The 12,940-nt window shown below is 40.5% G+C and overlaps 2 protein-coding genes across 6 annotated transcripts in view; both read right to left on the minus strand.

Moving 5' to 3' along the window:
- Nucleotides 1–33: 33 nt before the first annotated feature.
- On the minus strand, nucleotides 34–4,368 carry pigbos1 (PIGB opposite strand 1). Of its 2 annotated transcripts, none has more exons than XR_004416796.1 (2): nucleotides 3,912–4,368; nucleotides 34–246 (listed from the first exon to the last, which is right to left on the minus strand). XR_004416796.1 is itself a non-coding variant. In XM_033050077.1 (2 exons), the coding sequence occupies exons 1-2, from the start codon at nucleotides 4,315–4,317 to the stop codon at nucleotides 227–229; spliced, it is 243 nt and encodes an 80-aa protein (XP_032905968.1). In that variant the 5' UTR covers nucleotides 4,318–4,368; the 3' UTR covers nucleotides 34–226. The 2 variants fall into 2 exon arrangements, 1 of the variants encoding a protein (XP_032905968.1); XM_033050077.1 differs by having other exon boundaries at nucleotides 4,095–4,368.
- A 3,646-nt stretch (nucleotides 4,369–8,014) lies between these two features.
- The window catches only part of ccpg1 (cell cycle progression 1), a 39,962-nt gene continuing 35,036 nt past the window's right edge, over nucleotides 8,015–12,940 (minus strand). For all 4 annotated transcript variants that reach the window (XM_033050069.1, XM_033050067.1, XM_033050068.1 and 1 more), the window contains 2 exons: nucleotides 10,284–11,728; nucleotides 8,015–8,884 (listed from right to left, as the gene is read on the minus strand). In XM_033050069.1, coding sequence (XP_032905960.1) covers nucleotides 8,683–8,884; nucleotides 10,284–11,728 — 1,647 coding nt within the window. In that variant the 3' untranslated portion in view covers nucleotides 8,015–8,682. The remainder of the gene's footprint in view (nucleotides 8,885–10,283; nucleotides 11,729–12,940) is intronic.

The raw sequence follows: 12,940 nt of genomic DNA on the forward strand, positions 1-12,940 counted from the left end.
TCGTATATTATAAAAGCACGAGTGGTAAAAATATATTTTTTTGTGTGGCAATGCTTTATTATCTGTTCTCATGTCTTATGGTGTTGGTGAAAGCAACATTTATTGTCCATCCTTAGTTAAGAAGGCAATGGTCATTTTTCTCCTTGAACCATTGTAATTGTTGCAGAAGAGTAATTTGTCCAGCTCAGCAGTGTAAAGTTGTCGTTCAACAGAATTCATCCATTTCCTACTCAGTGACTTCAGCTTCTGCAGAAATATAGAAAAAACTGCTTATGGTCTCAAATAACCCACAGAACTTGGGAATAAACATCACATTGCAATGATTACCTGAATAGTTATTGTGCCATTTGATACACTCCATGTTGCTTCTTTTCCTAAATATGCATCTTAAAACATATTTTTTTAATATGGCACCTTTAACAATAGCATTATGTCCCACGGTGCATTCAGGAAATATTATTAACAAAACTTGACGCCAAGCAATTTAAGAATATATTATAGTAAAGATTTGCCCAAAAAGGTTTAACAGAGTGCCTTGAAGCAGGAAAGAGAGTTTGATAGATTTAGGGGAAAACTTCCAGATTTTAGAACCGTGACTGCTAAAAATAAAAATGTGCAAAAGACCATAACGAGAGAACCATAATGATAGTTGCTAGCAGAATGGCAGAGTTCTGAAAGTACCAGAAGGAGAAGAATTTTAAAATACAGGTACACACAAAATGCTAGAGTAACTCAGCAGAACAGGCAGCATCTTTGGAGAAAAGGAATGGGTGACGCTTCGGGTCGAAACCCTTCTCCAGAGATGTTGCCTGACCCGCTGAGTTATTGCAGAACTTTGTGTGTATCCCAGTTGATGACCGAGGGGGGTTAACCCACAGACACTGGATAAAGCGAAAGGTGCAGCTGACAGTCCCCGGCCCGTCGCGGAACGGTTTCCTCGGGAGTTGGAGCAGAATTGAGCTGGAGTTTGCGCTTCTTCTCCATGCTGGCTGTAAGTCTGGGGCCACCACTGCTCCAGGCCGGTGTACCGTCAGTCCAAGGTCATCCCGGACATCTCTGGCCGCCCCCGGACAGGGATGGGACACTCAGGAGGGGACAGTAGTGAAACTCCATTCACAAATCTGCCTCCTAGGGTTATGCAGGAGAGGAGCACCTGTATAATAACCCGAGTGAGAATGGAACCCATACACCCAGGCTGAAGTGGACCGGAACGTGATTCATTAGATTGACACTGCTGAGTTTTCTGCATGGACCAGTGGAGAAGGGAGAAAGTGTTGCTAACTCCAGTAGCAATTCAACAGCACTTGCGGCGCCGGAGATCTGGGTTCGATCCTGACTACGGGTGAAACGCAGGTCCGTATAGGGTGATTTCATGAAAGGTCACTGGAGCGTAGATCCGCACCCATGTGACCGAAAATATTAACTGGGGTACAAGCGTCACTTCCGGTACATGATAGTGAATGGGAAAACACGCACTTAAAAACATCGAAAACGGCCCGTTTTTGAGCTGCAAATTACTGAGCCAGTCTGGGTGACCGTGAGGAACAGCTACCTAAATTTACAGTCCAAAAAAAAGATAGAAACTAAGGTAAATTCAAGAGGGAGCTGAAGGTGTAAATACAGCGGAAGTGCTAGCGGACATTTGCCGTGGAGATTTAAAGATCCAAAATATCGGGAATTATCGCGTTTGCTCGCTGCATTTCATCAAAAGTAAGGCATTATTGGCTTTTTATCTTTATTCATTTGTTATATGAAAAGTATTAAAAGTTAAAAATCCGTCAGTAAAATTGCAAAATCGCCCATGGTTCTCAGGTGGGTTTTAACATGCAAAATGAAAACGCTTCTGAAGCTCCATTTACCATTTAAATAATCGTAAACTATCAATGCGTTTTGAAATAAATTTTACTGAGATGCAAGCTGTCAGCTGTTAGTTGGACAAAAGCAGGACATTTTATTATTTGCCAAAATATATTTCTCAATGTTTCTTGTTTAAAGCCTGCACAATCACCCAAACTACTTATTTATTTATTTATCATCTAATAACAGACAAGCCTGCAGCATGGAATGATGTCAACAATCCTGATTGGGCACCCACTGTGAGCAGGATAGACAATGTGCACAAGAACGCCATCAACTTGCAGAGCTATAGATGCTTGAGCTGCAACCAAATCTGCTTTAATACTCTCTTCTTGTTGCACGTGCATGGCGTTCTTGTGCACATTGTCTATCCTGCTCACAGTGGGTGCCCAATCAGGATTGTTGACATCATTCCATGAAGCGTTTTCATTTTGCATGTTAAAACCCACCTGAGAACCATGGGCGATTTTGCAATTTTACTGACGGATTTTTAACTTTTAATACTTTTCATATAACAAATGAATAAAGATAAAAAGTCAATAATGCCTTACTTTTGATGAAATGCAGTGAGCAAACGCGATAATTCCCGATATTTTGGATCTTTAAATCTCCACGGCAAATGTCCGCTAGCACTTCCGCTGTATTTACACCTTCAGCCCCCTCTTGAATTTACCTTAGTTTCTATCTTTTTTTTGGACTGTAAATTTAGGTAGCTGTTCCTCATGGTCACCCCGACTAGTACAGAAAATTGCAGCTCAAAAACGGGCCGTTTTCGATGTTTTTAACGGGTGTGAAAGTGCGTGTTTTCCCATTCACTAACATGTACCGGAAGTGACGCTTGTCCCCCAGTTAAAATTTTCGGTCACGTGGATGCGGATCTACGCTCCAGTGACCTTTCGTGAAATCACCCTATACACACAGCAATCGGAATACCAAGTGTTCAAAAAGGAACTGCAGATGCTGAAAGATCGAAGGTACACAAAATTGCTGGAGAAACTCAGCGGGTGCAGCAGCATCTATGGAGCGAAGGAAATAGGCGACGTTTCGGGCCGAAACCCTTCTTCAGACTGATGGGGGGTGGGGGGGGAGAAGGAAGGAAAAGGGGAGGAGGAGGAGCCCGAGGGCGGGCGGATGGGAGGGTGGGAGGAGACAGCTAGAGGGTTGAGGAAGGGGAGGAGACAGCAAGGACTAGCAAAATTGGGAGAATTCAATGTTAATGTCATCCGGACGCAAGGTCCCCAGACGGAATATGAGGTGCTGTTCCTCCAATTTCCGCTGTTGCTCACTCTGGCAATGGAGGAGACCCAGGACAGAGAGGTCGGATTGGGAATGGGAGGGGGAGTTGAAGTGCTGAGCCACCGGGAGGTCAGGTTGGTTATTGCGGACTGAGCGGAGGTGTTCGGCGAAACGATCGCCCAACCTCCGCTTAGTCTCGCCGATGTAAATCAGCTGACATCTAGAGCAGCGGATGCAGTAGATGAGGTTGGAGGAGATACAGGTGAACCTTTGTCGCACCTGGAACGACTGCTTGGGTCCTTGAATGGAGTCGAGGGGGGAGGTGAAGGGACAGGTGTTGCATTTCTTGCGGTTGCAACGGAAAGTGCCCAGGGAGGGGGTGGTGCGGGAGGGAAGGGAAGAATTGACGAGGGAGTTGCGGAGGGAGCGGTCTTTGCGGAAGGCAGACATGGGGGGAGATGGGAAGATGTGGCGAGTGGTGGGGTCACGTTGGAGGTGGCGGAAATGGCGGAGGATTATGGAAATACCAAACTCGTTTATTCAATAATGCTACGGTAAAACTCAAGACTAAGCATCCAACCAATCATCATTGTAGTCACAGTATTCTACAAAAGAAATTGGCACTTATTTCTACCAAATATTTGGCTCAGAGTTCCTTACTACACAATTATTTGGATGATTAAGAATATCATTAGAAACATAATTAATATAATTAAACAAAACTACAAAATAAAATATGCATATTGTAACCCAAGAAACTAATACCCAATTTCAAGAATTCGTTTATAATCTATTGTTTCACATGTCAAAAGTCATACCAATATTTTGATTTGCATAAAGGCATCGCTGGAGAACATGGGTTCGATGCCCAGCCGCAGTGAGCCAGCACACAGTTGCAAGGCTCATTCCCTGCAGACTGTACAGCGGGGAGCTGTCGTACAGGTTGCCACGATGCTGCCTCACATTGAGCGGTCAAAGGCCGGTGGCCGGGGAGCACTGACCGGCCTCGCCGCCCGCTTTACCGTCGCCGCCCGCGGCCCGAGGCGGTGCCGAGCCGTCAATGTTGGTGCCGCCGCTCTCGGCGCCGGGAGCCGAGTTGCCCCGGGCCTTGGCTTGTTCCAGGCGATACTGTTTATACAGCGGCCTGTAGATGTACAGTCCGCCCGCCACCCCCACGACGGCCGCCAGGGTCAACCGAGGGAAGGTCAACCCGCCCGGCAACATGGACGCTCACTGGAGGCGCCGGCCCGGCCCGGCAACCAACCACCGGCAGTGCGCACGCGCGGCCTCCTCCCCTCCCCCCTCCCCCCTCCTCCACACCAAAGATCCTATAGCAGATCCTATAGCTCCTCTATAATCTTTGCTCCACACCAACACTCAATTCCAAAGATCCTGAGTAATTGCATATTGTACCTTTCCAAATATTCAGCAATACACCTCTGCCAATGGTACTCCACAGATAGAACCCACAAGTATACACTTCACAGATAGCAGTCAGGTTAGATCACTGTGTTAAAGAAGGAACTGCAGATGCTGGAAGATCGAAGGTACACAAAAATGCTGGAGAAACTCAGCGGGTGCAGCAGCATCTATGGAGCGAAAGAAATAGGTGACGTTTCGGGCCGAAACCCTTCTTCAGACTATTGTGCGATCCGCTATAGGATCTTTGCTCAATTCACTCCAAAAGTGGAGGAAGGAGCTATAGACCAAAGATACACACAAGAAGCTAGAGTAACTCGCCCCAGTATCAAAGGACTACATTGATTTATTGGGAAGCAGAAAGTAAACCGAGTACGTTTCCCACAAGCATTTTAAACCCTTCCCTGCTTCCACACTAAGCATTGCTACAACAGAATATATTCTGATTCAATCATGCATGTTCCTAGTCCCAGGGAGAAAAAGGGTACTGCAAGATGGTTGTGTTAAAGAAGGAACTGCAGATGCTGGAAGATCGAAGGTACACAGACTGAAGAAGGGTTTCGGCCCGAAACGTCGCCTATTTCTTTCGCTCCATAGATGCTGCTGCACCCGCTGAGTTTCTCCAGCATTTTTGTGTACCCACTGCAAGATGGTTTCTCAGTGATACGTAATCTGCATTATAGAATAATACTTCATTGATCAATAACAATCGTTTCCAAATGAACCCAGAATGCCTCTCTTCAAAGCTTTTCTTCGATCTCTATTAGTTGGGAAATCTGTTTTCTACTGCAAAAGTTATGACCGAGTTTGGTATAAATAAAGGTAGAACTGGTTCAGCTCAATCGATTAAAAAAAACAACTTTATTTATTGCATAACAATACCCTTCTATTTCCTCTATCTTTCTATCTTTGTCCTGCCCACTCCCCTGACATCAGTCTGAAGAAGGGCCGAGACCCAAAACGTCACCCATTCCTTCTCTCCAGAGATGCTGCTGCCTGTCCCGCTGAGTTACTCCTGCATTTTCTGTGTCTCCCTTCTACTTCCTTCTTGGATTGCAGACCCACTTAAACACAACTGTGTGGAAAGGAACTGCAGATGCTGGTTTACACCGAAGATAGACGCAAAAAGCTGGAGTAACTCAGCGGGTCAGGCAACATCTCTGAAGAAAGGGAATAGGATCTATTTCACGCCTTTGAAATGTGTCACAGATCTGCATGCAACGATATATGTTGAGAATTGAAACATTTCACTCAAATCATAGAAAGCATGTTAATTATTGAAATTGACTAAATTTAATAAATTACCATAATGCTTCTGAAATTGATATGGCAAACTTATTAACAAGTTTACTATTCCAGTTTACCAGGGATGAAATAGGGGGAACCTTACAGCATACTAAGCATTTATTTTGAAAGGTTTTTCATTACGTATTTATATTTCTCTCAAACTTACAAACTAATCTTATTGGAGATGCGAGAAACTGCAGATCCTGAAATCTTGCACTAAAAAAAAGTGTTGGAGTAACTCAAGTGGGTCAGGTAGTATCTATGGAAGGAATGAACAGGTGACATATTGGGTTGAGTCCCTTCTTGAGGACATCAGTTTCTCCAGCACATTGCTTTTTGCTCAAGATATAATTTATTTTGTGTTCCAAGTCAGTGCAGGAGATTGTGTTGACTCAATCTTTCTCTTTCCATACCCTCCTCACACTTGACCCATTGAACCCTGTTTACCATTTCTTGGCTTACTTAACCAGCGATTTAGATCACACGGCAAAATTTGTCAACCTTCTTCGCCGTCTATACCTATTATTTTTGTGTCTTCTGCAAACTTACTAACCATGTTTTGTACATTCTCATCCAAATTGTTTGGTTGACTAATAACAACAGGCCCAGCACCAATTCCCGTGGCACATCACTAGTTACAGGCCTCCAATTTTTTTTTAAACCAACCTTCCACCATCAGTTTCTACTTCCAACTATCAAGCCAATTATGTATCCAATGCTCTCTGGAATGTATGTGTTCTAAACTTCCTGACTAGCCTATCATACAAGACTTTATCAAAGGCTTACTAAAATCCTTAGACAGCAACCATCTCCCTGCCCTCATCAATCCCCTTGGTTATCTCTTCAAAAAGAACAGATTTATGAGACACATTTCCCCTCGCATGAATCAATGCTCCCTAAGCAGACCTTATCTATCCAGATGGTACAAGATCTTGTCTCAGATATTTGTCTGCTATTCGTATTACTCAAATTGCAAACCTTAAAACCATAAAATATATAACCACTGCATTAGTCAATTAAAGTGGTAAAACAATATTGGACATAAATATGTGCAACCCAAGATCTTAATAACAAAGGGAACTAAGAATAGTTAAGACCTCATCTTAAGTGGATTTTATTCATGAAGGTGAAAGAGATTATTAACTTGCAAGGCAGCTTTCCTCGATGTCTCGATTTATTACCACCATTTGAATTGTGATAGATGTTAGTGAAAAAGGGATTATGGCAGAATGTTGGACTTTCTTCAGTTGAATCCTAGAAAACCGCCATCCGCACAAGTTCACTAGCTTAATATGCACTGGTTGGGGCCAGGCTCCAGGTCAGGTGCTCTGAAAATGGTTAGGGATGGATATTTAACTGCAATGGTTATGTTAAAGTTGAAAATATTCAATAATACTATATTTTATCCTCACTAAATTAAATAGGTGTGTGTAGGAAGCTAATTGAAAACTTGCACACAGAAGCCTTTTTTAAATCTATACAAAATGAAATGCACTTTTACACACAAACACCATGAGGCTACAATTCCCTGCTCGCAGACTTCACATCTATCAGAATTAACTCACCCTCCTCCTAAAGGGGTTCTGAATTAGTAATTGCATATTGTACCTTTCCAAATATTCAGCAATACACCTCTGCCAATGGTACTCCACAGATAGAACCCACAAGTATACACTTCACATATAGCAGTCAGGTTAGATCAATATCTAAATATAGTCAAAAACAAAATGTTTATGCCTTATTGTCCTTTAATGGCTTCTGAGCTTAGTGGCAGTTTTTCTCCTTTTTACCAGGTATTGATGGAACAAGATCATACCCTATAAATTCCTTATATATTTTGCTGCCATTCTAAAATCTCTCTTTGGAAACAAGTTTACTTTGGAAATTAAAAAAGTATTGAACCAACTCAGCAGATCAGGCAGCATCTCTGGAGAGCATGCATAGGTGATGTTTCAAGTCAGAACCTCTCTTTAGGCATAGGAGATGGTCTGTTGAATCAAGAAACTCAAATAATGGTAACAAAAGACTGAAAACCAAGTTCTTAAATTAACAAAAAAAAACATCTTGAAACTACAGAATTTATTTTTGCGGTAGCTGCATCAGTATACAGTAAATCAGATTCATATACATGTTGAAATATTGGGTGACCCTTCCTGGTTGATATATTCTTAAGCACATACAAACTCGCCACACGAATAAAACAGCTTCACAAATAAAGAGTTAAGCCAGAACTTTTATTATCAATTGATTTTAACATTTTTGTTTGCCTACAATTGTTCATTTTGTCAAATGGAAAATGTAGATGCAATGTAACTGATTTTAAATTAAAAATGCAACCCTTTTCTTTATCCCTTGAAATCATAAAAGGCAGATATATATATTTGGGTAAAATTATTCACAACATGGGGGAAGGTAAAAATGGACCAATTTTTGCCATGGAATTAAATTACAATCTTCAAAAGAAATTTAAATTCAGCACACCAATATTAATAATTTACACAATATGGAATTTAGATTCACATGATAGCAAATTACGAATTTGCTAAGGCAAAGGAGACTTGCGTTTCATGCACATACACCAGTATACGAATAGACTTTGTAAATGCATTAAAGATCCCGCAACTTGAACTCTTACTTAATCCTAAACTTTGTTTAGCACAACATACTTTGCACAACACAACTGCTCAGGAAATCTCTGACCAGCACATTGCAAATACAGATGGAATATTATTAGCAAAACTACATCTACTCTCTTATTATTCAAAGTCAAATGAAATGCATATTGTTTCAAAACAAACGTCATTATTCTTAGGCATGTACCACAAACAGCAATCAGATAAGTCTGAACATGTTCAAACACATACTTATGAAGAACACACCCATTTAATATTTTGGATCAAAGGGCATCGGCCCCAGCTCAATTTCAACATTCGCCATGTGTCTTCCATTGGTACGTCCTGGCTTGTTCCATTTACAATCCCTGTGGTGGTAAGCCTGCTGGTATTTCCTTTCAGGTCTCTGTTGCCTGGAGCCAGATGCATGTTTAGAATTATGCTTTCTGTATTTATCAGCATCGTAAAGTGGACTGCAAAGATAAAAATTATTCATTATGGCTTTTAAGTAAAATAGCCAAGATTGGTCTATTCATTTGCAATTCCCAATGTGCATTAGTATAAGTGCAATAGGTTTTTAGAAATACTACGGCCACATTTCAAGCAGCATTATAATAATCTTACTTTAGAAAAGGAGTAGATGAATGTATTGATAATGATCCTTTTGATACATGGTCTTGGAGCATTGGTAAAGCAAAAAGGAACTCAGTAGGTTGAGGAGATATTTTATGGCTATCGGCGAATATTATACATATATTTAATTTTTCAATCAATAGACTACCTAGATATCATTCAATAGACCACCTTGGTATCAATCAAAATTAAGGTGAGAGGGACAAAGTTTAAAGATGATATATGCAGAGGGTGGTGAGTGCCTGGAACTGGGGTTGGTGGTGGAGACAGATTTGAGAGTGGCATTTAAGAGCCTTTTGGATAGGCATGTGAATTTGCAGGGAACAGAGGGATATGGATTATGTGCAGGCAGATTTGGTCTTGGCATCATGTTCAGACATTGTGGGCCAAAGGGCCTGCTTCTGTCCAGTACTGTTCAATGTTCAAAAGTAATGAATCTTTTTCATATTTAAGTGGATTTGATTTGATGAATCTATCTTCTATTAATGGAGACGTAAAAATCTGCGGTCCAAACTGACAACTGGATATTCAGTGCAGATTCCAACTGTCTAATGAAGGCACTGGCTGGCCAACTGACAGGAAATTAATTGCGATTGACCTTCAATACCTCTTAGTTAAAAAGAAACAGGTGTAGAAGACTTTTATAAACTGGAATATGTCACGGATAGAAATCTGGTAGAGTCCTTACAGTTTGCCAAATATGAGAATAAAGTTGTAGTTCTGAAGATTCCTTTGTGTTAATATTTCTGGAATTTTGTTTGTCTCGCACTATTATAGCTGAAATTCTGTTATGCTTACTCACTCCTACACCCAAAACATTCATTACAGAATTCCAAATAACAGAAAATACTGCACGGTTCTCAGCAGGTTGGCGACACGATGGAGAAAGACATTCAAAGTTTCCGTTGTGGTGGAACAGCCATCAACCCAAAATGCGAACTATTTCTCTCTCCACAGATGCAGCCCAACATGCTGAGGAAGTCCAGTATTTTCTATTTTAATTTTAAATTTTTAGCCTCTGGTGGCTTTTAGTTTACCAAATTCCTATTGGCTAGGATTGAATCTATCACGTATCAAATCAAAAAACAATCCCAAAGTTATAAACAGTATCCTGCTCTATATCGGCCAATTTCAAATGGTGAGTTAAATTCTAAATATCAAGTGAATGTAACTGTACAACTTAAATAATTTCAGAAACAAACAATTCTAAATCAACTGGATAAAAGAGCAAACTATTACCTTGGGCCAAATGGATTAATGTAATTGTCACCAAACAAGTGCTGATAGATGTATCCATCCAGGTCATCAAAACCATCATGGTTGCCTCCTTGGTGCTCTGCAATATCTTCAAGATAATCTTCAACATCGTTAACAAAATCAGAGAATAACATTTGGTCATGTATAAAAAGCCCATTACGGAAAAAACGGTTGATAAATTTCTCCAGCTCACTCCAGCTTTGGAAGTCGACCATCTCTCGTTGAAGGTAATTATGGAGAAGCTCATGAAATTCTTCCATCTTGATGGGGTCAAGGACTTTATTAAATAGACTCAAAGATTCTTGGTGGGCACATTCAAAAACATCAGAGCAACCTTTAGGGCTCTTGTAGTGTGCATGTTTTCCCAAGTGATCATGTTCACCCGATTCAAAACTGTGAGATTTCTCAGTGTGCATTCCGTGCGGTTTCCTTGAATTGCTACCATGGATCTCATCATGAGTGGCTTGTCTGGGTTTATGTTGATAGGAATCTTTGTCTCCATGAACACCATGTTGTCTGCACTTGTTCGTTTTACATGGGTGTTCATTGTGACGTTGCTGGAATCCATGACGTTTAGTTTTTGCATCTGCGTCATCACGTCTCTTATTTTTGTGAAATAATGTTTTTGCTGAGTTTTGGAAGTTCTGGAATGTGGATTTAACAGAATCAGAGAATCTCTTAAGATTTTCTTTAACAGCTTCTTTTGCCAGTTTAATCTTTTCTTTATGATGACGCACAAACTCTTTGGTTGAGTTTTTCACAGCGTCAAACGTATTCTTAAATGATCTTATAAAGCCTTTAGATTGCTTCTTTTTATCCCTAGTTCCATAAAACTCCCGATTTGTTTTTGTCCCTTGCTTCTTTTCTGTTTTCTTAGTTGCAGGGTCTGTGTTTTCTTCCTTTGATTCAATATAAAGTCTTTCCCACAAGTCAGAGCGTTGCTGTTCAAAATCCAATTTTTTCTCTAGCTCTGCAAGTCTTGTTTGTAAACCTTCTGTTATTTTACCATCTCGGGCTGTATTAGGCATAGATTGAAAATGACTCAAGGTATCCAGTTCCTTACGCAGTACATCAGTTATTTCTCTTTCTTTATCCAATTCCTTTCTTAGCATCTGAGCCTCAGTCACAAGGGTCCCCTTCTGTAGAAGGAAACTGTGTACTTGTTGTTTTTCTTCTTCTAGATGATCCTTCAGTTTCTGGTTTTCTGTGATAATTGTTTCAGCATCCATTCCCTTTCCTTCCAATGTCCTGATTTGTTCCCTCAACTTCCGAAGCTCATTCTGCAACAAGGATAATGCTTTCTCTTCATGCTCCAGGGATTCTTTCATACGCTGGTTTTCTTTGGCAAGCACTTTCTGCTGTGACTCAACCGAAAGCCTCTCATCCACAGTTTCTTTTAAACGAGTTTCCAAGTTTTCTCCTTGTGACTAAATAATCGTAATAAAAATTGTTAAATATCCATTTATAAAGGCAATGTGCATTATAAAGTCAGTTTATTAGTCATATTATAGGGCAACAAAATTAAATAGCCAAATTCTACATTTCAATAACTATTAAGTACATGCTACATTTCAAAATATCCTTAATAGACCTATTGAAAGAAGTCACTGAAATTATTGAAAATTCTAAATAGGTATCCCTTCTGCTGTTTACTAGTAGATGGTCACACATATTTTCCAGAAAAGACTGATCAGAATCACTGAAGCAGATGAGGAATCAAACTTTACTTTTTATTGTAACAATTTCTATGGAAAAATAGAAATCTCATCTGTAGAAACCTTTAAGTTGTAGGTACCATCCCAAATTTGCTGGGAAATTCCAATCTCACTTACTACAAGCTTTTCATAGCAGCAGTCATCAATTATGAAAAACAGTATTTAAAAGTACCTATCCTAAAAGAGATGCAATCTTAAAGAAAGCCGATCAACACCTCTACTTCCTTCGAAGATTCAGTATGTGAATAAATACTCTCTTGAACGTCTACAGGTGTACAGGAGAAAGCATATTGACTGGTTGTATCAAGGCCTGGTTCGGCAACACAAAAGCTCACGAACAAAGATGACAAAAAGTGGTGAACACTGCCCAGTCTATTACGAGTACTGACCTCCCCATTAGATCTATAGGAGTCTCTGCCTCAAAAAGGTATTCAGTATTCAGAGACCCACACCACCCTGTCCATACTCCTATTTCACTCCTGCCATTGAGGTGGTGGTATAGGAGCCTGTAAACTAACGTCCAGTTTCAGTAACAGCTTCTTCCCTACAACCATCAGGCTATTAAACACTACAACCTCCAAATAGGCTCCAAGTTAAATAGATTGGTGGGCATTTTCTTGTCTTTGCACTATTATTGCTTGTTATAGAACTTTTTATGGTGTTTATTGCCATGTTACAGTGCTATATTTGCATTTGTGTTGTGCAGCTGCAAATAGGAATTTCATTGTTCCGTTTCGGGACATTTGACAATAAAACACTCTTAAAAATAATTAAATATTTCATCGGTAACACATCACTCCTCCGAGCAGAGATAAATACTTTTGAGAGAAAGTGATTCACCAGGTCATCTAGGAACTCATTCTGGATGGCAAATGTATATTGCCATCTGTGTACTTTTGTACTCTGTATTCAGTCATCCACAGA

The sequence above is a fragment of the Amblyraja radiata genome, chromosome 34 (assembly GCF_010909765.2).
Source record: "Amblyraja radiata isolate CabotCenter1 chromosome 34, sAmbRad1.1.pri, whole genome shotgun sequence".
NCBI lineage: Eukaryota > Metazoa > Chordata > Chondrichthyes > Rajiformes > Rajidae > Amblyraja > Amblyraja radiata.

Bases quoted from the DNA above. Each gene is read 5' to 3' on its own strand.
- pigbos1 (XM_033050077.1), bottom strand. From the start codon at position 4,317: ATGTTGCCGGGCGGGTTGACCTTCCCTCGGTTGACCCTGGCGGCCGTC. The intron at 247-4,094 runs GTCAGTGCTCCC...ATATTTCTGCAG, and splicing joins TAAAGCGGGCGGCGAGGCCG to AAGCTGAAGTCACTGAGTAG.